Source organism: Heterodontus francisci, chromosome 18, assembly GCF_036365525.1.
Source record: "Heterodontus francisci isolate sHetFra1 chromosome 18, sHetFra1.hap1, whole genome shotgun sequence".
Classification (NCBI taxonomy): Eukaryota; Metazoa; Chordata; class Chondrichthyes; order Heterodontiformes; family Heterodontidae; genus Heterodontus; species Heterodontus francisci.
In genome coordinates this window covers 4,056,333-4,069,433 of record NC_090388.1, presented here as the reverse complement: position 1 = coordinate 4,069,433, position 13,101 = coordinate 4,056,333, and the positions used below count along the sequence as shown (strand labels likewise).

At 42.5% G+C, this 13,101-nt stretch overlaps 1 protein-coding gene across 12 annotated transcripts in view; it reads left to right on the top strand.

Annotated features, from left to right (window-relative positions):
* Positions 1-13,101, top strand: part of ppp1r12a (protein phosphatase 1, regulatory subunit 12A) — a 271,369-nt gene that overhangs the window by 246,270 nt on the left and 11,998 nt on the right. For 11 of the 12 annotated variants that reach the window (XM_068050119.1, XM_068050120.1, XM_068050118.1 and 8 more), the window contains 3 exons: positions 1,691-1,795; positions 5,810-5,857; positions 7,878-7,928. In XM_068050119.1, the coding sequence (XP_067906220.1) occupies positions 1,691-1,795; positions 5,810-5,857; positions 7,878-7,928 (204 nt within the window). The remainder of the gene's footprint in view (positions 1-1,690; positions 1,796-5,809; positions 5,858-7,877; positions 7,929-13,101) is intronic. The other variant, XM_068050111.1, reaches the window with a different exon arrangement.

Genomic DNA, 13,101 nt, shown 5'->3' with positions numbered 1-13,101 from the left:
AAATCAATGCCCTCTGGTTATTGATCCCTCCGCTAAGGGAAAATGTTTCTTCCTATCTAACCTATCAATGCCCCTCATAATCTTGTATGCCTCAATCATGTCCCCCCCCCCCCCTCAGCCTTCTCTGCTCCAAAGAAAACGACCGTAGCCTATCCAGTCTCTCTTCATAGCTGAAATGCTGCAGCCCAGGCAACATTCTGGTGAATCTCCTCTGCACTCTCTCCAGTGCAATCACATCCTTCCTGTAGTGTGGTGACCAGAACTGTACACAGTACTCCATTTGTGGCCTAACTAGCGTTTTATACAGCTCCATCATAACTTCGCTGCTCTTATATTCTATGCCTCGGCTAATAAAGGCAGGTATCCCATATGCCTTCCTAACCACCTTATCTACCTGTGTTGCTGCCTTCAGTGATCTATGGACAAGTACACCAAGGTCCCTCTGACCCTCTGTACTTCCTAGGGTCCTACCATCCCTTGCCTTGTTAGTCCTCCCAAAATGCATCACCTCACACTTCTCAGGATTAAATTCCATTTGCCACTGCTCCGCCCATCTCACCAGCCCATCTACATCGTCCTGTAATCTAAGGCTTTCCTCCTCACTATTAACGACACCAACAATTTTTGTGTCATCTGCGACCTTATTGATCATACCTCCTATATTCATGTCTAAATCATTAATGTACACTACAAACAGCAAGGGTCCCAGCACCGATCCCTGTGGTACACCACTGGTCACAGGCTTCCATTCGCAAAAACAACCCTCGACCATCATCCTCTGCCTCCTGCCACTAAGCCAATTTTGGATCCAATTTGCCAAATTGCCCTGGATCCCATGGGCTCTTACCACCTTAACCAATCTCCCATGTGGGACCTTATCAAAAGCCTTACTGAATTCCATGTAGACTACATCAACTGCTTTGCCCTCATCTACACATCTAGTCACCGCCTCAAAAAATTCAATCAAGTTTGTTAGACATGATCTCCCCCTGACAAAGCCATGCTGACTATCCTTGATTAATCCCTGCCTCTCCAAGTGGAAATTAATCCTGTCTCGCCGAATTTTTTCCAATAATTTCCCTACCACTGATGTTAGACTCACTGGCCTGTAATTACCTGGTTTATCCCTGGTACCACATTTGCTGTCCAGGACTTGAGCACATAATCAGGCTGATACTTCAGTACTTTGATACTGAGGGAGTGCAATACTGTCTGAGTTCATTCTTTTTAGATGCAACATTAAAGAAAGGATCCTGTCTGCCTGCTTGTGTGGGCTGGAAGATTCCATGACAAAATTTGCAGAAGTTTAGGGGAGTTCTCCTGGTGTCCTGCAGGCAATATTATTCTTCAACCAACACCACTAAAACAAATGAGCTTGTCACTTACCTTATTACTATTTGTGTGACCTGGCTGGGTGCAAAATGGTGGCTGCTGTGTTTGCCCACATAAGCGATTATATTTCAAAAAAATAATTAATTGACTTGAAGCACTTCACGATGTCTGTGGGTCATGCAAAGTGCTATATAATAAATGCAAGTTCATTTTTGGGTAGTGACACAAAGTTTTGTCAAGAATTGTGATTTATTGGAGGGGATAATTCTACAATTGGTGAACAGAGGTATTTAACTAGTAGCATTTAAAATTGGAATTCCAGGTATTCCAATGATTGAAGGTTGTGGTATTTTCACAGCTTTATGAGCAGTTCCTTGCAGAAAATGAGAAGCTTAAGGCGAATCTACATGACACAAATTTGGAACTCAATGAGTTGAAAGTGCAGTTAGAGAAAACCACACAGGTATGTGTAATAGTTAACTCTAGTGAAAAGGATAAATGCAACTGATACTTTGCTATTTGGGAATAAATAATAGTTTGTGTTCTTACTCAATTGCACTGTTGAATATTTGTGTACCCCAAATAGGCTTTTTTAAAAGTTTTCCAACATTTAATCCAAACAGTGATTTGTTAGCTGTGTGCAAAGAAAGTTTGAGTCTGAAGAAATTTTTTTTATTTTGTTTTTATCCATAGATTCAATTGGTCTTAATCCTAACTAGTTTTTATCGTTGGTTCGGTTTTATCTTTATATTCTCAAAGGGTCATTTTTTATGCAGTAGATTCAGATGATGGTGACCAGTAGAATTCATCAAGTCTGCTCAGTCACCAGTAGCCAGTCATGGTTTCGATGGTTACCAACGCAGAGCATCTTCAGCTGTTGGAATTGACCAAGGGAGCAGACAAGGAAGATCCTTAATCACTGATATCAAATCTGAACTGAGGTCATGACAGATATTGTAAAGAATAAAGGGCTCCCTGTGCATTACATAGGAGCAGGAGTAGGCCATTCAAACCTTCAAGCCTGCTCCACCATTCAATACGATCATGGCTGGTCATCCATTTGAGTGCCTTTTTTCCCCATGCTATCCCCACATCCCTTTATGTCATTGGTATTTAGAATCTGTCAATCTCTGCTTTAAACATACTCAATGACTGAGCTTCCACAGCCCTCTGGGGTAGGGAATTCCAAAGATTCACAACCCTCTGAGGAAAGAAATTTCTCCTCATCTCTGTCTTAAGTGGCTTCCCCCTTATTTTGAAATTGTTTCCCCTGGTTCTGGACTCCCCAACCAGCGGAAACATCTTAGCTGCATCTACCCTGTCTATCCCTTTAAGTATTTTGTAGGTTTCCATGAGATCGCCTCTCATTCTTCGAAACTCTACAGAATACAGGCCCAGTTTCCACAATCTCTCTTCATAGGACAGTCCCGCCATCCCGGGAACAAATCTGGTGAACCTTCATTGCACTCCCTCTAAGGCATAAATATCCTCCCTAAGGTAAGGGGACCAAAACTACACACACTACTTCAGGTGTGGTCAAACCAAGGTTTTATACAATTGAAGCAAGACTTCGCTACTCCTGTACTCAAATCCTCTTGCGATAAAGGCTTAACATATCATTAGCCATTTTAATTGCTTGCTGCATCTGCATGTTAGCTTTCAGTGACTTATTGATGAGGACACCCTTTGTACATCTACACGTTATAATACCATTTAAGAAATACTCTGCACATCTGTTCCTCCTACCAAAGTGGGTAACCTTACATTTTTCCACACTATATTCCTTCTGCCATGTTCTTGCCCACTAACTAAGTCTGTCCAAATCCCCTTGAAGCTGCTTTGCATCTTCCTTACAACATACATTCCCACCTAGTTTTGTCATCCCCGAAGTTGGAACTATTACATTTGGTCCCCACATCCAAATCATTGAAAGATATTCTGAACAGCTGGGGCCCAAGTACTGATCTTTGCGGTACCCCACTAGTCACAGCCTGCCAAAGAGAGATTGACCCATTTATTCCTACAGTTTTCTACCTGTTAACCAATCCTAAATCCATGCCAGTATATTACCTCCTATCCCATGTACTTGAATTTTGCTCGCCAACCTCCTGTGGGGGACTTTATCATAAGGGGGACTTCTGAAAATCCAAGTAAACTTTGTCCACCAACTCCCCTTTATCAATTCTGTTAGTCACATCCTTAAACAAACTCCAACAGATTCGTCCAACATGATTTTCCATTCATAAATCCATGTTGACTATACCCAATTATATCATTATTATCCAAATATCCATTTATCACATCCTTTAGAATAGATCCTAGCATTTTCCCTGTGACTGATTTAAGGCCAACAGGTCTGTAATTCCCTGTTTTCTCTCTTCCTCCCTTCTTAAATAGTGGGATGACATTTGCTACCTGCCAACCTGCAGGAACCATTCTAGAATGTATAGAATTTTGGAAGATGATCACCAATGCATCCACTATCTCCATAGCTACCTCTTTCAACACCCTGGGATGTAGAATATCAGGTCCCAGGGACTTATCAACCTTCAGCCCCATTAATTTCTCCCAGTGCAGCCTTCTTAATAATACTAATTGCCTTCAGTTCCTCATTCTCCCTAGTCCCTTGGATATCTAATTCTGGGGTCTGGGAAATTTCTTGTATCTTTCTCAGTGAAGACAGACACAAAGTAATCATTTGGCTTCTTTGCCATTTCTCTATTCCCCATTATAAATTCTCCTGACTCTGCCTGTAATGCACCCACATTTGTCTTAGCCAAACATTTCTGTAATGTGGAAAGTTGCAGCTATGAGGAATGATTGGATAGGTTAGGGTTGTTTTCCTTACAACAGAGGAGGCGGAGGGGTGACTTAATAGAGGTGTACAAAATTATGAGGGACCCGGATAGATTAGACAGGAAGGACGTGTTTCCCTTAGCAGGGGGTCAATTACCAGGGGGTACAGATTTAAGGTGATTGGTAGAAGGGCTAGAGGGGACATGAGGAAAACCTTTTTCACCCAGAGGGTGGTGGGTGTCTGGAATTCGCTGTCAGGAAGGTGGTGAAGGCAGAAATCCTTAATTCTTTTAAAAGGTACCTGGACATACACCTGAAGTGTCGTAACCAGCAAGGCTATGGACCAGGTGCTGGAAGGTGGGATTAGATTGGGCGGCTAGTTTTTTTCCGGCTGGCTCGAACACGACTGGCTGAATGGCCTCCTTCTGTGCTGTAATTTTTCTATGGTTCTATGATTTCCTTTTTATGTACCTATGGCACATTTATGTTTTTTGCTAGTTTACATATTCTGTTCACCCTTCCTTTATCAGTTTCTTCATCCTCCTTTGCTATATTCTGAAATCTTCCCAATTTTCAAGTTTACTCAAGCTAATTTCATGGAATCCTTCTGTTCACCACCAAAGATGTAATGTTTAGTTTAGTTTAGTTTAGAGATACAGCACTGAAACAGACCCTTTGGCCCCACCGAGTCTGTGCCGACCATCAACCACCCATTAATACTAATCCTACACTAATCCCATATTCCTACCACATCCCCACCTGTCCCTCTATTCCCCCACCACCTACCTATACTAGGGGCAATTTATAATGGCCAATTTACCTATCAACCTGCAAGTCTTTTGGTGGTGGGAGGAAACCGGAGCACCCGGCGAAAACCCACACAGACACAGGGAGAACTTGCAAACTCCACACAGGCAGTACCCAGAATTGAACCCGGGTCTCTGGAGCTGTGAGGCTGCGGTGCTAACCACTGCGCCACTGTGCCGCCTGTAATGTGTCTGTCATTCCTTAGACCAGATGAATAAAGCACATTTGTTGGCCTTTTGAAGTTACTGCTTGCCGCATCTACATTCAAACAGCTTCATGATGCTTATGTGATCTTCGTGGTTGTGGTGATTGCCTCATGATTAGAGTTGTTACATACGCAGATGCAGGGCACTAGCTTGTGCCTCTCAATATTTGTAAATTAATCTGTGCACAAACAACTTGATTATTTTGAATGAAGGCATTAAATCTAGGTCTTTGGATTCACTAGGGCGCTCTAACTCTGACTGAGTGCTAAGGTAACAAATAGAAATGAATGAAGATCGTTGGCTGATTGCCTACCTTTGGTGGATCTTCCCATTTCATTACATGAACTTGTCTGTGCACCACTTTCCTTCACGTCTTCTGTAATTTAGTGAGATGGAATCTGTTGGCTTCAACTTTGAAGCTTCACATTTTGCTTCAAGTTTAACTAAGATGTCTTGATCTGTTTGGAAGGAGTAATGTAAAATATTTTTCTTGAGGCACTGTGGGAATGGGTGATTGTGACTGACATCAGAAGTCTTAAAATGGCAATGGTAACTGTGTCTTAAAGCCATTGGATATCCATACTTAAACTCGGAATGCCAGAGATTAACGTGATGTGAAGAATGAGAGAGATGATGCTAAACACACGCCACCAAATATTGCTTTTCAGAGGCAAGAAAGAATAGCTGATCGGTCGCTGCTGGAAATGGAGAAAAGGGTAAGCTTCAATTTACAGTGCAATCCATAGTAGTAGTGGTTTAAAAAATAAAACTCTTACTGAAAATTTTGGAAAGGTTCCATGATTGATGATTTGATCAATTTTTGGGGGATTCTATATGGTTACAATGACATTTTAGTGTCTAGGTGATAGCTCCTGGCATTTGGAAAATTTGCTGTTTTCTCAAATACTGAACATATGCAGTATGTGATTTTTCAGCTAAAAGTGATTTATTGTGCCTTGAAGGGTAAATTCAGAAATTTATCTTGCACTGAATTGCAATGTTGTAGTAATAGTATCAGCATTGCAACCTTTAATAAAACTGCAGTAGCCACTGTCCAAAGTTGGAAAGCAATGTCTGAAAAAAGAAGAGATATTTAATATGTTGATGTAGTTTACATGGATTTCAGCAAAGCCTTTGACAAGGTCCCACATGGGAGACTTATCAAGAAAGCAAATGCACATGGGATACAAGGTAACTTGATAAGGTGGATTCAAAATTGGCTTAGCTGTAGGAGACAGAGTGATGACAGACGGCTGTTTTAGTGACTGGAAGCCAGTGTCCAGTGGCGTACCACAGGGATCTGTGCTGGGTCCCCTATTGTTTGTCATTTATATAAACGACATAGATGACTATGTGGGGGGTAGGATCAGTAAGTTCGCGGATGACACAAAGATTGGCCGAGTGGTGAACAGTGAGGTTGAGTGTCTTAGGTTACAGGAAGATATAGACGGGATGGTCAAATGGGCAGAAAAGTGGCAGATGAAATTTAACGCTGAAAAGTGTGAGGTGATACACTTTGGAAGGAGTAATGTGACACGGAAGTATTCAATGAATGGCCTGACACTGGGAAGTTCAGAGGAACAAAGGGACCTTGGCGTGTTTGTTCATAGATCTCTGAAGGCAGAAGGGCAGGTTAATAGTGTGGTGAAAAAGGCATATGGGGCACTTGCCTTTATCAATCGAGACATAGATTACAAAAGCAGGGAGGTCATGTTGGAGTTGTACAGAACTTTGGTAAGGCCACAGCTGGAGTACTGTGTGCAATTCTGGTCGTCACATTACAGGAAAGATGTGATTGCATTGGAGGGGATGCAGAGGCGATTCACCAGGATGCCGCCTGGGATGGAACATTTAAGCTATGAAGAGAGGTTGGATAGGCTTGGGTTGTTTTCACTGGAGCAGAGAAGACTGAGGGGTGACCTGATCGAGGTGTAGAAGATTATGAGGGGCATGGACAGGGTGGATAGGGAGCAGCTGTTCCCCTTAGTTGAAGGGTCAGTTACGAGGGGCCACAAGTTTACGGTGAGGGGCGGGAGGTTTAAGGGGGATTTGAGCAAGAACTTTTTTACCCAGAGGGTGGTGACGGTCTGGAATGCCCTGCCTGGGAGGGTGGTAGAGGCAGGTTGCCTCACATCCTTTAAAAAGTATCTGGATGAGCACTTGGCACGTCATAACATTCAAGGCTATGGGCCAAGTGCTGGCAAATGGGATTAGGTAGACAGGTCAGGTGTTTTAATGCATCGGTGCAGACTCGATGGGCCAAAGGGCCTCTTCTGCACTGTATGATTCTGTGATGTCACTGTGACAGAATCTATTTCATGTTTTACAGTAGAAGCCGACCTGTTTTAATTACTGCTTAAACTGTAAGCACTGCAGGTCACAAGTTCTGTTCCTCAGAAATATTATGTACTCATTGTTGTTGACTGTGCATTCTCAAGTGCAGTGCACTAGGGTGTAAGCATGTTCTCTCCCCCCCCCCCCCCCCCACCCCCCACCAGGGCTGGGCAGCTCCATATCAGTGCTTCGACTGATTAAAAGCCACAGCTCTAAATGTAATTGGTTCAGCAAATGCAGAACACTGTATTTTCCCAGTGGAAAAATTGTTGCTTTACAACTTGGGTTGAGGGGGGAATTTTTTCTCATCGTGGGCCAAGTCTTAGAGCAAAAATTGATTTGTCTCGGCTTTGATTCACCTTTTCAATGTAGGTAATGTGACAATCTCCCATTGTTTAACAGGAAAGAAGAGCTTTGGAGAGGAAGATAGCGGAAATGGAAGAGGAGCTTAAGGTAAATTATTGTTCATCCAACTAATGATCTTATGAGACTGGTATTTGTATTAATTTAATTAACTTGAAAAAATACACTTAGGCAAAGGGTACCTTTTAAATGGCACCATAAGTTTTCAGTTGTGAAAGTAAAATGAGATTTGTATGTTAACTTCTGATGTATAACGGTGCAATTAACATGAAAATGTTTAAATAACTGCTGACCAAATAAGGTGGTTGGATATATTGAGACTAGTCATTTTTTTTTCGAGTGATGATTGAGAAGCAACAGAGTAACATTGGAAAAGGTAGTATAAACGAGCTTGGGACTGTTCAGAGTGTAATATAGATTTACATAGAACTTCTTCAGAATTTTAATAGCTGTATCTAGATAATTAAATGATTTGTTTCAAAAAAAATTATAACTTCCTAGTTTGGTCTTGAAGCCAGCAGGCATCTGCAACAAGGTTTTCTCTTGATGCGCGTGATGTATAAAGAGGCTGTATTATAATACTTTTGATAAAACCTAAAGGCCTTGATTTTCCCCTTGGTTCAGTTGCAAATCTGGCATAATCGTTTCCATGCAATCAAATGAACAAATTTATGTGGTTGAATTTAAGATTTCTCTTCTAAATTGTAGGAGGGATTCCTCTGGGCTCTGAGGCAAGACAGTAAATCAACGTATAAAGGAAGGTTTATGATTTTGTTGCACACGGTGTACAGAGGAACACAACTCTATTATGTTGACTGTGCAACGTTTGCATCTACTGTGCTTGGATAAATGACCTGGTTGATTTTGAATAACTGTCTTGACCAGGGCAGAAGTCAATTTAAAATATTTTTCTTCATGCTAAAATGACTGGATTATATCCTCGCCATCCTGCAAAAACCATGGTGCTTTTTAAAGATCTCTCCTTGGTTTCAGAACTGCCACCCGATTTTTAGATGATTTATACGCACATTCCTAATTAAAAGTAAATCTCGCCTTATCATTTAGTGTGAGGTTCTAGCTTCATCAAGCTGGAGAGATGATGAATGCTGAGTTTTGCAGACCATGGTCTTATTTTACACACAGGACTGAGAGATTGCAATTCTTGGCTTTAATCATGATGCATTTATTTACTTGCCAGGCCCTTATTGTTTGAGCAAGCATCATTTTTGTTCCTGGTATTATATGAGTGTCATGTTTTGAATGTTTCAACAATTGTTTCTAGCTTTCAAGTGGAAGGACAGCAAATGCTTGCGTGCAGCTATCTGCCTTGAGCTGCAGTGGGTTCTGCTCCTCTTGAAATCTTTACTGATTAGAGTTTGGAGATATCAGAAACTTTTCATCATCATTATGGCACAGAAGGAGACCTTTCAGTCCATCGGGTTAGTGCCATAGAGCAATCCAGTCAGTCCCATTCCCCTGCTCTATCCCTGTAACCCTGCAAGTTTATTTCCCTCAAGTGTCCATCCAGTTTCCTTTTAAAATCATTGATCATTACTGTTTCCACTACCCTCATAGACAGCAGGTTCCAGGCCATTACTACCTGCTTTTTTAAAAAAAAAGTTGTTCCTCACATCCCCACTGCATCTCTTGCACAAAACCTTAAATCTGTGTCCCTTAGTCCTTGTACCATCCCTTAATGAATAGCTTTTGTTTGTCTAACTTATCCAAACCTGTTGGAATTTTTTACACCTCTATCAAATCTCCCTTCAATCTCTTTTGCTCCAAGAAGAGAGTCATAGAGAACCATAGACAACCCCAGCTTCTCCGACCTAACCTTGTAGCTAAAATCCCTTATTCCTGGCACCGTTCTGGTAAATCTCTGCATCCTCTCAAGGACCTTCTTCATTCCTAAAGTGTGGCATCGAGAACTAGATGCAGTACTCCAGTTGTGGCCTAACCGGAGTTTTATAAAGGCTCAGCATAACTTCACTGCTTTTGTACTCAGTACCTCTGTTTATGAAGCCCAAGATCCCTTATGCTTTGCTAACCATTCTCTCAATATGTCCTGTTGCCTTCAAAGATCAATGCACATGAACCCCCAGATCCCTCTGTCCCTGCACACTCTTTAGAACTGTGCCATGAAATCTATATTGCCTCATCCTATCCCTTCTGCCAAAATGCATCACCTCACACTTGTCTGTATTAAATTGCATCTGCCATTTGTCTGACAATCTGCCAGCCTATTTGTCTTGTTGCAGTCGATTTTGTATCATCCTCACTTTACTACACCCCCAAGTTCGAGATCATCGGTAAATTTTGAAATTGGACTACTCTTAATTCTGTATTTGATATTTTCTGTTTAATGGCCTCCATGCTTTCAACAGAATATGGTCAAACACTAACAATTGTTTCAATCTAAATTCAGAGCCATTTCCAACTTTTAATTAGACCCAACGCGCAATACTCAGTGTTCCATTATTTTTACTTGGGTATCCATGAAGAATGGAACAATGTGCTTGAGACTCGTCATTGTTGCTGCAGCTACATCTCCATTTAATGGTTTTCAGGTGAAAGCAAAAAACTGCTCCCTTTCCTACTTCCCTGCAACAAAAAAAACGAGTCCACTTTTACAGTTCCTTCTGTTTGAATCTTGTGTCAGACTGCTGAGTTTTTAAAAGTGTCTGTATGATCAGAGTTTGCTGTTGAGTTCCCTTCACTACAGGAGCAGAGGTTGGTCATTCAGCCCTTCGAGCTAGCTCTGCTGCTTTGTTTGTCATGGCTCTTTCAATTCCAGTTCCATTACTTTTTTTTCTGTAGTCTTTAATTTCATGCTCCCTTATAAACACTTCGCGTCCATAGCCTCTTAGTGCATATGTCTCACATTCTTCCAACCCTTTTTATTTGTGTGAGGTTTTTCTTCAATTCACTGTTAACCTTGCTTCGCTAACACCTTGAGATTATGTTTGCTGTTCCAGATTCCCTACTAGAGGGAAGAACAGTTGCAACATGATTTAAAAAGTTCCCAGTTGTGGAATTTTGTTAAAGCCAGCTTTTTAATCATTGCTGTACTATCACTAATTCTTCATATTTACTAAAGTTACATGAAGACTTTCAGTTGCTCTATCCAGGTGGTGGAATTCGCTTCAGGAGCTCATTCATCATTCAAATGCTTCAATTCCATCTGATTATTTGGCTGTTCAGAGGATTATGTAATGTTCTTCATGGTCATGGATGCTTTAAAGAAATTCAAGAAGCAATCCGCAGATAATTTGGGTTACCTTTTTTACTATGGCAAATGCATTTCAGTCATTTCAGTATCAGCTGTTTAGTGATTCTGTGTGTATCAAGCATTTCTGGAGGCTTCAGGAGTCTCTGGTTTTTACTTCATAAGCATTCAACAGTAGGTGGTGAACACCATTGACTAGAAGCTTAACTGGGCCAACCATATCAATACCTTGGCTACAGGCTGTGTACTTGAATGTGTGGATTTCCTTGTGACCGCTCAAAGCTTCTCCACCATCTATATCACTCGTCTGGAATGTGATTGAATACCAAACACCTGCCTGGATGGGTGTAGCCACAGCAACATTCAAGGAACTTGACACTGTTCAACACAGAATAATTTTCTTGATTGATGCTCCTGCTGCTGGACTCAGTGTATTCCAAGCATCACTAAATGCAGTGTATGTGTGATGTACATGGTAGCAACCCAGCAAGATGACTTTAGCACCCCTCAATTTCCACTGTCTCCCCCCCCTTCCCCCTGCCCAGCAACAGCACCCATGTGAAAGACGAGCAGCATTGTGGAAATAGCTTCATCTCCTTGTTCCCCTCAAAGCCCACATCATCCTAATTTGGGTGTACATTTCTGTTCCTTCATCTGTGTCAATATCCTGTAATTCCCGACCTAACACCACCACAAGGACAACAGTGGTTCACGGAGCAGATCCACAATTATCAGGTGTTAACAGATGATCCATAAAACCATTGATTTGTCTTACAATCCTATGTTTGGTTCCTGGAAGCCTGACTAACGATGGTCATAAACAGCCAGAATGATCAGTGAAACACTGACCTCTGCCTGTGCATGTTTTTGTTTAACAGTGGGCGTCATAGAGAGATACAGCACTGAAACAGGCCCTTTGGCCCATCGAGTCTGTGCCGACCATCAACCACCCATTTATACTAATCTTACATTAATCCCATATTCCCTACCACATCCCCACCTTCCCTCAATTCTCCTACCACCTACCTACACTAGGGGCAATTTACAATGGCCAATTTACCTATCAACCTGCAAGTCTTTGGCTGTGGGAGGAAACCGGAGCACCGGGTGGAAACCCACATGGTCACAGGGAGAGCTTGCAAACTCCCCACAGGCAGTACCCAGAACCAAACCCGGGGCGCTGGAGCTGTGAGGCTGCGGTGCTAAGCACTGCGCCACTGTGCTGCTCTAAAATGCGTTCAAGTCTTCAAAAGAAGGAATTTTCCTCCGCATAAGATCAGATGCCAGGTTGTTCAACCTTGCCCGTCTTAGAGCGAAGCCCATAGTACAGAAAGTTCTCATCAGGGAACTCCTCTTTGCTGACTATGCTGCGTTAACATCCCACACGGAAGACTGTCTGCAGAGACTCATCAACAGGATTGCGGCTGCCTGCAACAAATTTGGCCTAACCATCAGCCTCGAAAACGAACATCATGGGACAGGACGTCAGAAATGCTCCATCCATCAATATCGGCGACCACGCTCTGGAAGTGGTTCAAGAGTTCACCTACCTAGGCTCAACTATCACCAGTAACCTGTCTGTTGATGCAGAAATCGACAGGCACATGGGAAAGGCGTCCGCTGCTATGTCCAGACTGGCCAAGAGGGTGTGGGGAAAATGGTGCACTGACACGGAACACCAAAGTCCGAGTGTTTCAAGCCTGTGTCCTCAGTACCTTGCTCTACGGCAGTGAGGCCTGGACAATGTATGTCAGCCAAGAGCGACGTCTCAACTCGTGCCATCTTTGCTGCCTCTGGAGAATCCTTGGCATCAGGTGGCAGGACTGTATCTCCAATGCAGAAGTCCTCGAGGCGGCCAACATCCCCAGCTTATGCACCCTACTGAGCCAGCGGCACTTGAGATGGCTTGGCCACATGTGCCGCATGGAAGATGGCAGGATCCCTAAGGACGTATTGTACAACGAGCTCGTAACTGGTATCAGACCCACCGGCCGTCCATGTCTCCGCTTTAAAGACGCCTGCAATCGCAACATGAAA